Here is a 17,969-nt window from a genome sequence, read left to right on the forward strand (position 1 = left end):
TCTCTCTCTCTCTCTCTCTCTCTCTTCTCTCTCTCATCTCTCTCTCTCAATTCTCTCTCGCTCTCTCTCTCTACATCTCTCTCTCTCATCTACATCTCTCTCTCTCATCTCTCTCTCTACATCTCTCTTCTACATCTCTCTCTCTCTCTCTCTCTCTCTCTCTCATCTCTTCTCTCTCTCTCTCTCTCTCTCTCCCCCCCCCCCCCAAATCAATAGCAGTACTTAAAGCTGTACGGGCCAAGGCACCGCACCTACGGTTAAAATCCTCAGTGTACATTTAACTCTGGAGTTAATTTATTGCACTCTCACAGTGAATGAACACGGAGGATTCTGACTGTATGCACACACACACAGCGGGAGAGCAACTGTTTGTGTGTGTGTGTGTGTGTGTGTGTGGGTGTGTGTGTGTGTGTGTTGTGTGTGTGTGTGTGTGTTGTGTGTGTGTGTGTGTGTGTGTGTGTGTGTGTGTGTGTGTGTGTGTGTGTGTGTGTGTGTGTGTGTCTCTGGGTGTAATTAGTGTGTTGAAATACTGTCATGCTCCATGAGTGTACATTCACCAACCTGATTGCCTGTCTGTCTGTCTGTCTGTCTGTCTGTCTGTCTGTCTGTCTGTCTGTCTGTCTGTCTGTCTGAGTGGTTGGCTGTATGCCTGGTGTGCCTTAATTGCTGGAAACAGTGTCAGAGTGCATGAGCACATTCAGCGTGCTGGCTGACTGGTTTTCCTGTGCTATGCTGTTCATTACCTACTGTATGTCTTGTGTGTCTTGTGGGTTTGACGTCATCGCTTCACATAGGGATTACAGTCATGGTTTAGTACATTTCCTAAATTGATTTGAGTTATGACCATATAGGCTGAAAAAGAAAAGAAAGAAAAAACATTATGTTGTCTTGGCACGAGTAGTTGGTTTATTTGCACTTGCACAAAATGCTAATTTACAACTGAACTGCCTCCATTGTTTCCAAACGTATGTTGGACAGCTGCCAAAAACAAGCCACTGCTGCTGTGTCATCTTCAATCACTTGTCAACAGTGAGTGAGAGCTGGTGCAGCATATTGTCAGTGAAGGAGCTGTCAGTTATCATGAACGGAATCTGTGAATATAATCCCACTGGTGAGCAGTGGTGGGAAAAAGTACTCAAATATTTTACTAAAAGTATCAATACTGCAATATAGAAATACTCTGTTACAAGTCAAAGTCAGAAATTCAAAATTTACTTGAGTAAAAGTACAAAAGTATTGGTATCAAAATGTATTTAAAGTACCAAAAGTAAAAGTACTAAGATGTTTGAAAATAGCAGATCTACAAGCTCACAACGCGTCGCGATGCGACGCGTTGTGAGCTTGTAGATCGGCTATTTTCAAATAGCCTTATGTATAAAAATAGGGCTAAAGTGGTTAATGTATGTTTTATAATATCATCATTTATAATTGCAAAGTAACTAGTAACTAAAGTTTTCAAATAATTGTAGTGGAGTAAAAGTACAATATCTGCCTCTGAGATGTAGTGGAGTAGAAGTAAAAAGTACTGAAAATTGGAAATACTCCAGTAAAGTAAAAAGATACCTCAAAATTCAAAAAGTACAGTACAGTACTTGAGTGTATGTACTTAGTTACTTAAAGTTTACACCACTGCTGGTGAGTAGTACTTGATGGACCATTCTTCTAAAACAGTCTAGCTATTGTTTATGTGCAGTATATTGTTGAAGTGGGTTCCAAAACCACAGGGTCGCTGTCCGTGGTCCTGAACTCTTAACTCTTTACCGCGTGCTTTGAATTTGTGTGAGAACACTGTGTTGTAAGGCTTAAGAAGTTGTGAAAGTACTGTAGAAGATTTACCTTCTACAAACTCACAGTTGAGACCTTGTAGACTTGGCTATTTACACTACTAAATAGGGCTTAAGTGGTTCCAGGGAGACGCCAGATTTCTCTTTTGGGTCTCAAGGTCTGAGAAGAACACTGCCATAATGCGACAGTAGAAGTGCTTTTCGGAAACGGGCTTGTCCAGTAATGTACTACATCATTGGAAAGCCTACAGTAGTAGTTCCCTGTTGGACTGTCTTGCATGTTTGAGCCATTAAATTAAGTCCCAAACAGACCTCTCTCTCTGTAAATACTTACAATACAAAGCAGTCATGTTGACATCATTATTGTTTTACTCAGAAACGCTTTGTAGCATTTTAATACCCTGTTAAACACAGACCTGCTTAAACGATTGAACCCAGAAATGCTTTAACGTTTGAACAATAGAGTAGAATAAGTCATTCTGACATCCTGTGAAATGTCTAAAGTGAGAACTGTAAATTAATTGTGCAATGAAGCAATGTTGTTGTTATTATTTTGCAGTTGTACTCAGAACGTGCCTCATGCTTCAGTGCATTCCTTCTTTAATCACAACAAAATACCTCATATGACGGCCAGTTGCTGCACTGTATTTCCTAGTTTAGCATTTTAGCATTTCTTTTATGGCTTTTACATTGGACGACATAGTGTAGCATGGTATTTCTTTTATGGTTTTTACATTAGACGACATAGTGTAGCATGACATTTCTTTTATGGCTTTTACATTGGACAACATAGTGTAGCATGGTATTTCTTTTATGGTTTTTACATTAGACGACATAGTGTAGCATGACATTTATTTTATTGTTTTTACATTAGACGACATAGTGTAGCATGACATTTATTTTATGGTTTTTACATTAGACGACATAGTGTAACATGACATTTCTTTTATGGTTTTTTACATTAGACGACATAGTGTAGCATGACATTTCTTTTATGGTTTTTACATTAGACGACATAGTGTAGCATGACATTTCTTTTATGTTTTTTACATTGGACAACATAGTGTAGCATGGCATTTCTTGAATTTTTTTACATTATATGATTTATTTATTTATTTATTTTACATAGTGCCTTGCTTCCATATAACCATATTCACCACTAGAAGGAATGACTCTGAGGAGCCATTTGCAACACTTCAAGAAAAGTGCCCACACAGCATAACTGTCTTGAGTAAGGCATAGTCTGTGAAGCCATTCTCATGTAAATGGTACAAGAGGGTATGTGGGGCTATGTTTGTATAACATGTTTATCTGTTCACTGTTTGACCGTATGTGAGCTGGGAAAAGCATTTCCTCTCTGAGGACAATCAACGTCATCTAATCTAGTCTAATACAGCGAAAGCTTGTGCCGTAACCAATAAGGTTACGGCAGTGTGTGTGTGTGTGTGTGTGTGTGTGTGTGTGTGTGTTGTGTGTGTGTGTGTGTGCGTGTGCGTAGTGCGCTGTGCGTGCGTGTGCGTGCGCGCAGCGTGCGTGCTGTGGCGCAAATGTAGGCATAGGCCCACGGACAGTTTAAACTTTACAAAATGCTAATTCACGAGGGAATCTTCTCCATTGTCTCCAAATGTATTTTGGACAGCAGCCAACAAAAAAAATCCCCATTCACTTGAGTCAACAGTGAGTGAGAGCCGGTGCAGCATTGTCAGTGAAGTAGCCTAATCATGAACGGAATCTGTGATCACAAAGATGAACACAAAAGTGGAGCTAAAAACTCCAGTGGTAGTGGTGGTGAGTAGTACTTGAAATAGAATTTATATGTTGTACTTGAACCACCGTAGCGGCCGTCAACCTTCTTCTAAACATTCGAGCTATTCATAATTTGCAATATTATTGAAGTGGGTTACAAAACGACATGGACGCTGTCCGTGGTGCTGAACTCTCACAGCCCACAGTGCCACAGAGACTCCACACTAGGCTGGTAGAGGCTGGTGTGTGCGTACAGGTGCTTTCCCAAGCCCTTCCAGGTAAGAGTCTACTCTTGAAGTGATTCCTGTGATTCCAGGATGCGTTGATCGCCGTACACACCAGTGGCCCAGGAGCAGTGGTGTCGTGGAGGCCACACGGAGTAGGACGGCGTGTGGCCAGTAATTTTTTTCACGCGCAAGGTACGGCACTGTACAGTGCACGCGTGTGCACACACTTGCACGCTAGAACGTGTCCCCCCCCCCCCCCCGTAGATTCACGAGCCAAGTACCCAAATGGCTACTTTGCATAACAGTTTTACAAGTGAGTGTGAAAATGTATCCTCAGATTCCTCACACCTCGCATCTATAGGCTACATGGTAACAACACAGCGTGTTGTTACCGTGTAATAAACAAACTATACTATTAAAAACTGGTCATACATTGGCTAAATTGTCAAATAATATAAGAAAGAGGCAACAATTGTGAAAATAGCTGATCTACAAGCTCGTTGTGAGCTTGTAGATCAGTGATTTTCACAATATCGGCGGAACCGAGTCAAACTAAATGTAATGCCTCAACTCCTACAACTCCAAGTGCTTGTCAGGGTGGGGGGTCCCCAGTTCAAATATGATTATTTTGGGGGGTCACGGCCTAAAAAGGTTGAGAACCACTGTTGTAGAACACCTATGGGCTGTCATTCACCTGCAGGTCTATGTGTAAGCTGATAAAAGACACAATAGATAAGAGATTGGAAAATCCGAAGCAATCTTTCATCTGTTTTACATAAACATGCAATGTTTTACATGCTTTACAAAATTAGAACAAATGAATTAAAGACAAAACATATAAATAAATCCCCCACTTTAAAAGAGCTTGGTAACAGAGGGGTGACAGATAAAAAGAGCTATTCATAATTTAGGTAAGTATGTATAAACAAGAGAGATTTGTAGAGATAATGCAGCGCAGATAAAGTGAGATTTACAGGAAGGCTTTTTCTGAACAGCTGTGTTTTTTAGCAGTGATTAAAAAAAGACAATAACAAGTCAGCTTTGTCAGATAGCCTCAGGTCGGGCATTCCAGAGTCTAGGAGCTTGGACAGCAAAAAAAAGCCCAGACCATCCTTTAGTACTGTAGCTAGGAGTGATCTTGGGACACTCAAGGAGAGTCTGAGGTATAGAACCTAATGAACAAAAATGACAGATAGCTAGGAGATAAAAGCAGAGACGCAGATAAAAGAATGTGTGTGCTGCCAATTTAGCTGACAACTAAAAGGCTTTACTCTGGAACCAAGACATCAGAAGGCTGCCAGTATACTCTTCCCAGTGAGAAAGTGTACCTTCAAAGGAGTGAAGGAACATCTTTTTTTAACATAAAGCGTGTTTATACCTCCTAACATAATGTATACATCAGTCCCTGTGATCAAAGCTGGCACTTTGGTGTCAACGTTTCACAGTGGTGTAATGTAACTAAGTACATTTACTCAAGTACTATACTTAAGTACAATTTTGAGGTACGTTTACTTAACTGGAGTATTTCCAATTGTCTATACTTTTACTTCTACTCCACTACATCTCTGCGGCAAATATTGTACTTTTACTCCACTACACTTATTTGAAAACTTTAGTTACTAGTTAGTTTGCAGATATAAATGATTACATTATAAAACATACATTAACCACTTCAGCCCTATTTTATACGTAGGCTATTTGAAAATAGCAGATCTACAAGCTCACAGCGCGTCGCGAGCTTGTAGATCTGCTATTTTCAAACATTTTAGTACTTTTACTTTTGGTACTTTAAGTACATTTTGATGCCAATACATTTGTACTTTTACTCAAGTAAACTTTGAATTCCGGACTTCTAATTGTAACAGAGTACTTCTACACTGCAGTATTGACACTTTTACTTAAGTAAAACATTTGATTACTTTTTCCACCACTGAAACAAGAAGCATCCTGTGCTCTTGTAACGGCCCTCAAGCTTTCCGACCTCTCCCTGTGTTTACACACAGTCAACGAGGCGTGCCCATGCACTTTGACGGCTTGACGAGGGGGTCTTTTCCCCGAGGCGAGGGGCCGCCCGATGAACTACAACAACGCGCGACCACATAATTAACGTGAACGGTACATGGCCGCGGCGCGCAATAACAACCGGCTGACCCTATCGACGTCCTGTCCGCGCAGCAGAACGTGACTGAACACAGCAGGCTGTAGTTCGCCTTCACGTCACGTCCCCGCCAAACCAAACGGTGGGATTTTCCCTGCACGTATATCCACTTAAACCCTGTGTGCTTTGTTTACCGGGGGTCCCCCAGGGCTCTGTAGTAAGTCTGCTATAGCATTTCAATCTCTTCAGGGAAAATAGCCGATCTACAAGCTCATAGGAGCTTGTAGGTAGGCTATTTATTTTTTCGAAGAAAACATTCGCCCCCGAGAATTAGGACGGTAGGGTTCAAGTGGATATCTTTCCACCGGAATACAAATACGACGAAGGCAGTGGTACGGTTAAACGGCCAAAATACAAAAAAAACACATTAGATTTCCAGAGAAAAGAAAGAGGGGAGAGGGAGGGAGAAGAGGGGAAAGGTAGGGAGAGGGAGGGGGAGGGAGGGGGAGGGAGGGAGAGGGAGGGGGGTGTCAGACAGGGAGAGGAAGAAGATGATGAGACACTGGAAGAGGAGGAAAGCTCATCGCAGAGGGAGCTGAACGTTATTTAGACTAAATGAGGTCAAGACCTTGAGATTTACTCTGAATCTTAACTCTCGCAGTTAACAGCTCCCTGTGCGTGTGTGTGCGTGCGCGCGTGCGTGTGTGCGTGTGTGTGTGTGTGTGTGTGCGCGTGTGTGTGCATGCTCATGCAGTCTGTAGAATACCAACTAGGTCAATGTCAATGTTTCCTCCAGCTAACACCTGAGATGAACAGTAACAGCTGTTATTCAGACTAATATTGTTTTAAGGCCTTGTGTGCATGTAAACGCACACGCACACGCACGCACACACACGCACCAATCGTGTGCACACGAACCAATCAGCGGCAGCTACGGGGGGGGGATCTTGGCGAGACCTGGTGTGACGCCATCGAGAAGCGTCTATTGCATTGTAGTTCTTTCACTATTCATCATGGCCGTTACCACGAACAACTACACGACACGTTGTGCAGCTACTATACGTCATTTAGCCAGCTTCTTCCATCTGGTTAGGAGTCAGGTCTGCTTGCTCAGGGGATACATTGAATCTTGACCTTCAGGTCAAAATTCGTGTCAGATCCTGTGTCTAGGTGAGACATGACCTTTGACACGATCTAAATGTCTCAATAGAAGAGCAGGGAGACAAAATACAACCACCCCAATTATATGAGTTATATTGTATTAACATACTCTACCATACAGATTGTCTAAGTTATATTGTATTAACATACTCTACCATACAGATTGTATAAGTTATATAGTATTAACATACTCTACCATACAGATTGTAGAAGTTATATAGTATTAACATACTCTACCATACAGATTGTAGAAGTTATATAGTATTAACATACTCTACCATACAGATTGTATAAGTTATATTGTATTAACATACTCTACCATACAGATTGTAGAAGTTATATAGTATTAACATACTCTACCATACAGATTGTAGAAGTTATATAGTATTAACATACTCTACCATACAGATTGTAGAAGTTATATTAACATACTCTACCATACAGATTGTATAAGTTATATTGTATTAACATACTCTACCATACAGATTGTATAAGTTATATTGTATTAACATACTCTACCATACAGATTGTTTAAGTTATATTGTATTAACATACTCTACCATACAGATTGTAGAAGTTATATTGTATTAACATACTCTACCATACAGATTGTCTAAGTTATATTGTATTAACATACTCTACCATACAGATTGTATAAGTTATATTGTATTAACATACTCTACCATACAGATTGTTTAAGTTATATTGTATTAACATACTCTACCATACAGATTGTCTAAGTTATATTGTATTAACATACTCTACCATACAGATTGTATAAGTTATATTGTATTAACATACTCTACCATACAGATTGTATAAGTTATATTGTATTAACATACTCTACCATACAGATTGTATAAGTTATATTGTATTAACATACTCTACCATACAGATTGTATAAGTTATATTGTATTAACATACTCTACCATAAATATTGTAGAAGTTATATTGTATTAACATACTCTACCATACAGATTGGACAAAATTACATTTTATTCATAACAAGCGTAAATAGTGCCGCTTTAATGGAAGAAGTCATTAAATAACGTACATTAAAAGTAACAACAATACAAAAGGGGACCAGCAGTGCAATAAAGAAATGAAAATACAAAACTGCACAGAAAGAAAAAGACAGAAAAACTCATCTAAATCATATAGAATACAGTAAGGAAGATATTTGTTTGTAATGTTCATTTAATCACAAGAGCTTGTGACTAACTAATAATAACTACACTGGATCCATGCATTCCATGACAAGCAGTGGTTTTGGTCACAACAGCGAGGTTGTTTTATATTTTTCCAAAGCGAGGAGCAGCTACGGAACATTGAAAGTAGAGGTGCTCCGTTTCAGTGGACCACTATATCATAGCCTGAGAGTTGTGCATGCGCATACACACACACACACACACACACACACACACACACACACACACACACACACACACACACACACAGAAGGAGAGATAAATATAGTAATTATGTGCCTTTTGGGCGGTGAGCAAACCACATTAATACTTTGCGAGAAAATGGAGCTGGCAAAATGTAAATAAATAAATCTCAATGGGGTTCAGATTTATGGCGGCTGCTGCTCACATAATGTGCAACGTCTTGAAATCATTGTGGTTTTCATATCTTTACATTCATAAAGTGTAAGGAAGGCGCTATGGTTGCGAACACTGATCTGATGCTAACAATGAGGGATTTGTTTAAAAAAAAAGGGGGACTTTTTCTTAACCTATGTCTTCGTAAGACAAGTAGCAAAAATAGCATATCTACAAGCTCACAACTTCATTGTGACCAATGTGACCAATGCCAACTTTTACGAGGGCCAGTTTCGAATTCCAGCCACCTGAAGGTACTCTTTTAGGGCAGTTTTGAAGGAGAGTAGGGTTTTGATAGCAGGAGAACAAATTCAACCCCTTGTTTGTGCCAAATCTGGGTTGGACATGATCAGTGGAGCTGCCTCTGGTTACGTTTTTGCTGATATGCCCATATATGGAGATCTGTATCTGTCAGTCCTTGTCCCTTTTATGCTCATATATGGGCATGCCCCCTTGTGTGTCCATATATGGAGCTGCCTCGTGTTTTTTTTTATGGTTATGTTGTCATAGTGACGTGGCCGACTGGCCATGGTTTGTTTATGTTATTATAGTGATGTGGCCGTGGTTTGTTTATGGCTGAGTCAGAATGACGTCAGAGGTCCGTCTACCCACCTGTCTTCCTGCCCGCCAGCCGGTCCTCCCCCAATTTTAATATAGGACGATTTTTACAGACATGACATATACGTAGACAACAAGGTACACCAAAAAAAATATTAAAACCAAATATTACACCAAGCAGGTGCATCTTCTTCCAGTAAAAGGTTAGCTAAAAATCTCTAGATAAAGAAACAAGAAACATCCAACTTCTGAAATTTGTGCCATACATATGGAGCATACGTGCTTGGAAGCTGTATCTGCCAGCTTAGTACTGGTTTTAGGCACCTTCAACATAACCTTATCTTGAGATCCGGTACCATGACATGATGTTCTGACATCTAATAGTCCTGTCAAATACGTTATTTTCCTATTTACTTAGAGAACTCACAGATCCACCGCCCATCCCAGCCACAGCAAATCCCAACCCGGTACACATATAGTTCAAGTACAGAGATCAGCACACAGAGGCATGTATCAAGAGAAACACAAACTTAAATCGGTGTCTTACCAACTATATATAGACACGCAGGGTTCCAACCTCTAAGTTGGAAGGCCTGATTTAAATGCCAGGCCGTTCTAACACAGCCGATCTGCAAGCCTACGGCGCGTCGCATCCGCGACGCGCCGTGGGCTTGCAGATCGGCTGTGTTCAGCGTGCGACACAGTCGTGCGACAAAAGTGTAAACCGGGCATTTTGCAGACATTTACAAGAAACCAGAATGCGGGTTATCTCTCCCAAGGTTTCAGATAACCTTGCAACTTGCCTTTGAAGATACGAGGTGTTTGTGCGTGCGTGCGTGCGTGTTTGTATGTGTGCATGTGTGTGTGTGTGCGTGCGTGCGTGCGTGCGTGTGTGTGTGCGTGTGTGTGTGTGTGTGTGTGTGTGTGTGTGTGTGTGTGTGTGTGTGTGTGTGTGTGTGTGTGTGTATGTGTGTGTGTGTGAGTGTGTCCGTGTTGTTTCTCCTGCTCTAATTGTGAGCGATATCCCACAGTGCTGTCCTGCTCTAGTTATACCAACACCTGTTTCTATGTATGTTCAACTGTGTCTATAGTTGTATGTATGTCTATACACACCTGTGTCTGGAGAAAAGAAACACCCAGGAGAAATGACGAGCACCCATCACAAACTCATCACAAAAAACGATACGATACGATACGATACGATACGATAATACTTTATTGTCAGCTCACACTGAAATGTGTCTTGCGACCCAGCAGCCATATATGCAACACATGTATGTACATGTATTTACAGACACACATATATATACATGTGTGTGTCTGTAGTCTGCGTCTGTGTTTCTGTGTTCTGTATACGTCTGTGTCTGCAGCTGTCCATGTATGTATTTCTATTTGTGTCTGCTTCTTCTCACATCTGTCTCCAATCAATTTGATATCAATACAATTGAATCAAACTGTTCTGTTTAACACACTCTCACACTCGCTCTCCCCCCCTCTCTCTCCCTCTCTCTCCCTTGTCGATCTCTCGTATCTGTCTCTCTCGTATCTCTCTTTCTCCCTTTATCTCTCTCTATGTATCGATATCTCTCTATACATATCTATCTCTATCTTTCTCTCTCTCTTATCTCTCTGCACATTATTTATATATTTCTCTCTCTCTCTCTCTCTCTCTCTCTCTCTCTCTCTCTCTCTCTCTCTCTCTCTCTCTCTCTCTCTCTCTCTTCCTCCAGTTGGTGGGATTTGTCTATGCCTGCTATGTGGTCAAGCTCATTTCAGAAGAAGAGGATAGCTGTGAGTAGTACACACACGCACGCACGCACGCACGCACGCACGCACGCACGCACGCACGCACGCACGCACACACACACACACACACACACACTCACTCACTCACGCACACACGCACACGCGCACACGCGCACACACGCACACACTCTTCATATTTCTTCTCAGTTCATTTCCGTTTATTACTCATAATCATACTGCACATCCTGTTTCTGTGAAATTGTCGGAATCGGCCGTAGAATCTGATGTAATCTCCTAAAAGCATGTTAGCCTTAATAAGCGGAGAGTCTCCAGAACCTCTACATTAGATTTCTTTATAATGTTTTAATAATTAGATTCCCAGGTCAAAAACACTGACAAACTGTCTAAAATATAATTCTATTTACCCTCTTAAAAATATATAATTCTCCAGTGTTTGAGTTAGGTGCCATCAATCTGTTGGATAAAATGTGTATTTGCTTTTGGTTTTTAAGTTCAGAAAAGGTTTACAGAATGAACTTTTCTAATTAACATTTCTTCCTTTGAAAGATGATAAAAAGATTTCACCTCCATTCATCTACAAAAAAATAATAATCAAAATGATAGTCATATTCATATTCATATTAATGGTTTTCAGACTTTCTCAAGGCAGCCACGTTTCAAAGGAAAGATTATTTGAACTGAACTGAAGCAAAACAACATGTTGTGCTATTACTGAAGCCCCATCAACCAAAATATAAACATACTTTGATTTGATTTATTAGATCCCCGTTGGTTTACTGTACTGTTACAGTATCAACCAGCATCATCAACAACACAATTTGCATTAATACACAACATTAATACAACAGACTCATACAGTGCAACACAAAGACACTAACTCACAACCTGTCTAATGCATACGGTATAGCTCTATGTTACAATTCAATCTTCAGCATAATTGATACTGTAGATCTCTTAGGACTGCAACTTTATTTATTGATATGACGCCATAGAAAGGTTCACCGCGGACGACCGCCCACAGTCCAAAGGTTACCAAAAAAGGTCCAAATGCCCACCCTTATGCCTTATAACCACTAGGCCACCGGCGCCCCATCTTTCACTATTGAGTGGTTGAGTGCACATGTGTGACACCAAGAGAATGGTACAGGCCTGAATGCTTGACCCCCTTCAGTGAGGAGGTTACACACTGTTATGCATTGTCTCATCGTACATTGAAACACCTTTTGGCCCGACGCGTTCTCAACATTTCTGCGTGCATTTTCAGAGCCATGTTTATTTTAATGATCAGTCAGTCGATTGGTTGCAGCTTGAATCAATGGAACTAACGCAGTTTCTATTTATTGATATCACAAAGGTTTTTTAAGAAAAAAATACCATTATTATTTTTACATAACTTTTTTTATATTAATGTTGTTATCAATAAAAGCTTAGTGTTTTTCCCATTATTTGGGGGCTCAATTACAATATCCAATCGCTGTGTTAGACGGCTCTCTCCACCACCAGCGTCAAAACACCAAATGAGGGAATAATATTTAGTTATAAAGGTGTTCCATCCCCTCCAGTAGACTTCCAGAGACTTGTACAACATTGTTCTGGTGGCTCTACTTACTAAGACACTAGTTGCATGTTGCTTTTTTCCTTTTTATTTGTCACCCTTTTATTGTTTTCTCTGGGGAAAGTGGTAGCTCCAATATCACTTATTTTTCTAAGCAAAGTTATTTTTGTGTTCTTTTTGTATTGTTTTTGTATTTCTTTGTCTGTGTGTGCACGTGCCAGCACCATTGCCTCGCTAACACACCCCCCCCCCCCCCCCACTCCTCCTGTAATCTCCCTACAGTACAGTATGTCTAAGAGCCAATTATTCTGTGTGCAACCGCTTCTTTAAATGTCCCCATCCTTGTTAGACTGGGAGCTACACCTCTCTCCTTATTATTCTTATAACACATTGTTAGGCAGTTCTCTCTCCCGCTCTCTCTCATTTGAATTTGTCTGGCTCGGCTATACACGGAGGACTCCCTTTTCCTCCTTGTCCTATGCAGTGGTTCAAAATAGTCTAGGTATAAAATAGCGCTAAAGTGGTTAATGTATGTTTTATAATGTAATTTTATATCTGCAAAGTACTAGTAACTAAAGTTTTCAAATAATTGTAGTGGAGTAAAAATACCTTTGCCTCTGAGATGGAGTAGAATTAAAAGTATAGACAATTGGAAATACTCCAGTAAAGTAAAAGTACCTCAAAATTGTAGTACAGTACTTGGGTAAATGTACTTAGTTACTTTCCACCACTGGTCCTATGCGCTCACAAGCCCATCACGCTGCCAAGTTATTTCCTCTTGCAATGACCTTATCGTTCTCTCTCTCCGGCCCCCACACGCTCGGTCCCCCAGCGGGACTATGATCCACGACCACAGGGCTCTCCAGAGGGTGCTTAAAATGCGTGGCCAGCACAGAGCCGCCCGCCATGCGGGACCTCTCTACACCCAGAGGAGTAGAGTGGAGACCCTGAGGATCATCAAAGATCCTTTACACCCAGAGGTGTGCATTGGCACTGGCCTCACGATTCGATTTGATTCAGATTCACCTCTTAACGATTCGATTCTATGATGCACCTTGATGCACCTCGATGCGCCTTTCTTGCGAATTTCCCCGGTGGGACGTAGCGCGTGGAAGGAACACGTTATTCGAACCAGTTCCCTTCACCTCCATCAGGCGCCCCGGCTGTCATGGGGGAGGCAGTATTGTGACCAGGATTACTACATGTTTTTGTGAGGGTATTAACTACCCTAGGAGACACGGGGAGAACATGCAAACTCCACACAGAGTAGGCCCTTTCGCCAACCCAAGGTATGGGCGCTGATGACGCGGAGGAGAAGACACGCCCCCAGCGCCCACAGCGTCCCCGGCGAGAATCGAACCCAGGACCTTCTAGCTGTGAGGCAACAGCGCTACCGACTGCACCACCGTACCTTATTGCTTTTCTAAAGCGTTCAAACATTTCTACGCTCTCAGAGTTTGAGTGTGAGTCTGACACATCGCAGCCGAGGCTGTTTCCGTCTCAATTAACAGACTGAATCACACAGAAACATGCAGACGTGCGCGCGTGCGTGCACACGCAGACTAATTAGTAGATTAATTAGCTTCCTCAGCACCTCTGAATCTTCATTGGTTCTCAGTGAGGGTTAAATCCTCCACACAAGGCACATTTGCCTATGAAGCACTGTGGTTATTATTTTGTCTCACAAACATAGACTGTAATAAAGAAAAATATGCACAAAGGGAGAATCACAAACCCGTTTTGAAGCCTCTAGTTCATGGCTGTGAGTGCAGCCGGAAACGGAGCGTTATTGGTGTGAATCATGCTGTGTGAAGGAAGACTTGAAACTATGTGTGGGCAGTTCAAATGTATTGTTTTATTCCATTAATATTCTGTTAATATTTGATATATTTTTATATTAATTAATTTGGGTACATAATATATTTTAACATGTTATACCGAGCAGACAACACTCCCTAATCCTTATATATTCTAAAATATATTGTTCTCAGTGTCCAGCTGTTTTTGCTATCCATCGTACGACGAAGTATACAGGACTTATAAGTGGTTAAGAGGTCACGTGTCCGTCAGTCACTGTCACACCGCGGTCAGCAGCACACACACACACACACACACACACACACACACACACACACACACACACACACACACACACACACTGAGTGGTAAAATCCAATGGAGAGGTGCCTGCAGGCGGCCATCGAGACTTAAATGAGCGGTAAGCGATTGTTTTTGGCGAGGGAGAAGCTTGTTCATCAAATTAGCTCTGAGCACGGAGGAAAACCAGTTTAGGAAAGAATCATTGTGGAGCAGATTCAATTTAAGGGGAGAGCGGGCGGCGAGGCTAAAGATGTAAAGCCTGAAGCCTTACGATTGCACCTAAAATAGTTGGACACTGGCCTTCTAAGAGCTGTTGTGGTATTAACGCTCAATGGCCGGTTTATGGTGTAGTTGTGCGGGCAAAGTATGTAAAGAACGTGCGTGCGCGCGCACGTGCGTGTCACCTTTTCATGACATGAAATGCAGCTCAAAGTGCTTTAGAGAGCAAGAATAAAGCATAAGTGCTTTACAGAAAAAAACACAAATAATTTAACAGTAAAGCAAAAAAGAAAAGAGAAAGCATAAAACAACATTAAAAAAATATATAGCAGTAAAAAGGCAGTGAGTCAGGCAAAACAGTGAGGACATGAATAACAACACAGAGATTTAAAAATCAACTAAAAGCAAGAGTGAAGAAATAGGTCTTGTGCTGTGCTTTAAAGCTATACACAGACCATTTTCCTGGTCCTCATAGGAGAAATGGTTGTTTTATGGTTGAAAAAACGAGGGGGTTGGAATAATTAACGTAGTTGCGTGCCAGTGTCATGCACTGAACAATTGCTGATCTATGAGCTTTTAGATCTGCTATTTTTCTAATAAAAAAAAATAGCATTCATAAAATCATTCTTAAAATGATGATATCCTCACAAGTACAAATGTGTGTGCGTGCCACCTTTAAAAAAAAAACACCTTATAAAAAAAGATATCCATTTTTTTCCCCATCAAAGTGGAATGGAAATTCAAAAAGATGACAGAATAATAATAAAACACAATTTGTGAAAGTCTTCATCCAAGGATTTCATAAAGCAAACAATTTGTTTCATCACTTTCCATTATTTACTTTTCTATTTCCTTTGCTGAACATATTGAACATAATTCAGGCAAGCTGTCAGAGGGCTAGCAATCAGAATCAGCTGACAGCTGAGCTGTCAGCTGATTCATGCACCAATCAAAGTCATTCTTACATACAAGGCAGGCGGTCTTTTAACACATTGATTGCCAAGATATTAAACATAGTTTTCTATCCCCGTGCCGGCGTATAATTACCTCAATCCGATGATATTTGAAACACCGTGGAACCGACATTGTGTAAAAAAAAAACACGGAAAAAGTTTCCTGTGAGTAGACGGAAGGATCTGTGTATCCATGGGAACAACAAGTTTCCAACCGCGATCCGCCATTTTGGAGCTTTGGTCCGCTGAAAACGGGTGGTTTTCAATGGAAAAAAAAGAAACTGAGTTACAGCCGTTTTTCTGAAAATCCCATCATTGGGGCGGATGGAAGTGACGTTTTTTGGAATGACGTCACATCCACATTGTTCTTCTCTGAGAGACGATCGATCATTCCAAAGCTGTGTTAGGTCGCCCCTTGTGGAATTTTCCCCAAAAAATGTAAAAACGAGTTAACTCGATCTAGGCAATCAAGCGATGGATTCTAAAAACGAGTTAACTCGATCTAGGCAATCAATGTGTTAATGACAGCCCCACACCAAATACATATCATTTTGGGGGTCCTTGACATGAAAAGAAATGAGAGCCACTGGTCTAAGGGTCCGCCAGCTAACTTATTGATAGTTAGGAACCAAATGGACCCTTTTATCGGTTCTGTAACCATGAGAGTGTACAAGTAGCACCATTTGAATTACATAGTACGGTTAAACCGGTCTCAAAATCGTTCTTTTCGCACATAAACGAACGCAAATCAAGCGACTTCTGACCATTTAAAACATTACAAACCCCAACACCATATTTTTCTTCTTTTTTATTTTACAAATTAACCCAAACCTCTACCAAATATTATTTTGCTAACAGCACAAAGTGACAGTATGTTCATCCCCATCCTGTGTGTGGATAGTTAGATTACATTGTAACGGTGTGTGTGTGTGTGTGTGTGTGTGTGTGTGTGTGTGTGTGTGTGTGTGTGTGTGTGTGTGTGTGTGTGTGTGGTTTGCAGTTGATTTTATAGGAGGGTTTGACTCCTACGGGTACCAAGGTCCTCAGAAGACCTCCCATCTGCAGCTACAACCTATGTACATGTGAGTACTGCTACCTCTATGTCACCTCTGTTACCATGTACATGTGAGTACTACTACCTCTATGTCACCTCTGTTACCTATGTACATGTGAGTACTACTACCTCTATGTCACCTCTGTTACCTATGTACATGTGAGTACTACTACCTCTATGTCACCTCTGTCAAATATATATATATATATATATATATATATATATATATATATATATATATATATATATATATATATATATATAAAGGTGGTCGACGAACATTTTCCGCCACAGTTTTAGTCGACGGAATGAACAGTGCCACGTGTGATACACGGTATGTTTTACGACGTCGTACGAATGTACATTTCTTTGAAGAAGACAGACGTTGGCTCTCCATCCGTTCACCTCTGTCAAACGCAGAGAACAGCGACCCACAGCCGCCAAACATGTATCACCGTTAACGGCCAATATGTCTACATAAACTATGAATGCAGCGCGCTCTGGCAGACAGCTTATCAATACTCTGTTTTTATTACAGACACAGAGAGAGAGAGAGAGAGAGAGAGAGAGATCTAAATAGAAAGAGATGGACGGGAGCAGAGAGAGAGAGAGAGAGAGAGAGAGAGAGAGAGAGAGAGAGAGAGAGAGAGAGAGAGAGAGAGAGAGAGAGAGAGAGAGAGAGAACAGTGATCAAAATAGAAGGAGAGTGGAGAGAGAGAGAGAAAGAGAGAAAGAGCGAGAGAGGGCGGGCGGGGGGAGATGGATGAAGCGTGATACTGAAACAAAGAACAAAGAAAGGTAATAAAGGAACATTCTGTAGTTTTATATCTCCCCAGACGAACACATAACACACCTCGTAAATCACGGACAGCAAAATAATGGGCGCCGAGAAACAACACACACACACACACACACACACACACACACACACACACACACACACACACACACACACACACACACACACACACACACACACACACACACACATACACACACACAGAGAACACTTTCACACTCATAAACAGACATATATACAATGCAAAGATAAACTTACACAAGCGTGCACAAGTACAAACACGCACGCACACACACACACACACACACACACACACACACACACACACACACACACACACACAC

The 17,969-nt window shown here is 41.1% G+C and overlaps 1 protein-coding gene across 2 annotated transcripts in view; it reads left to right on the forward strand.

The window, feature by feature from the left end:
• Positions 1–16,858, forward strand: part of nkain2 (sodium/potassium transporting ATPase interacting 2) — a gene marked incomplete at its 3' end in the record, with an annotated part of 136,322 nt that extends 119,464 nt beyond the window's left edge. For both annotated transcript variants that reach the window (XM_080453034.1, XM_080453035.1), the window contains 2 exons: positions 10,909–10,969; positions 16,773–16,858. In XM_080453034.1, the coding sequence (XP_080309160.1) occupies positions 10,909–10,969; positions 16,773–16,858 (147 nt within the window). The remainder of the gene's footprint in view (positions 1–10,908; positions 10,970–16,772) is intronic.
• Between the last annotated feature and the right edge of the window lie 1,111 nt (positions 16,859–17,969).

Source organism: Gymnoscopelus braueri (genome assembly GCF_963280865.1).
Source record: "Gymnoscopelus braueri genome assembly, chromosome: 16".
Lineage (NCBI taxonomy): Eukaryota > Metazoa > Chordata > Actinopteri > Myctophiformes > Myctophidae > Gymnoscopelus > Gymnoscopelus braueri.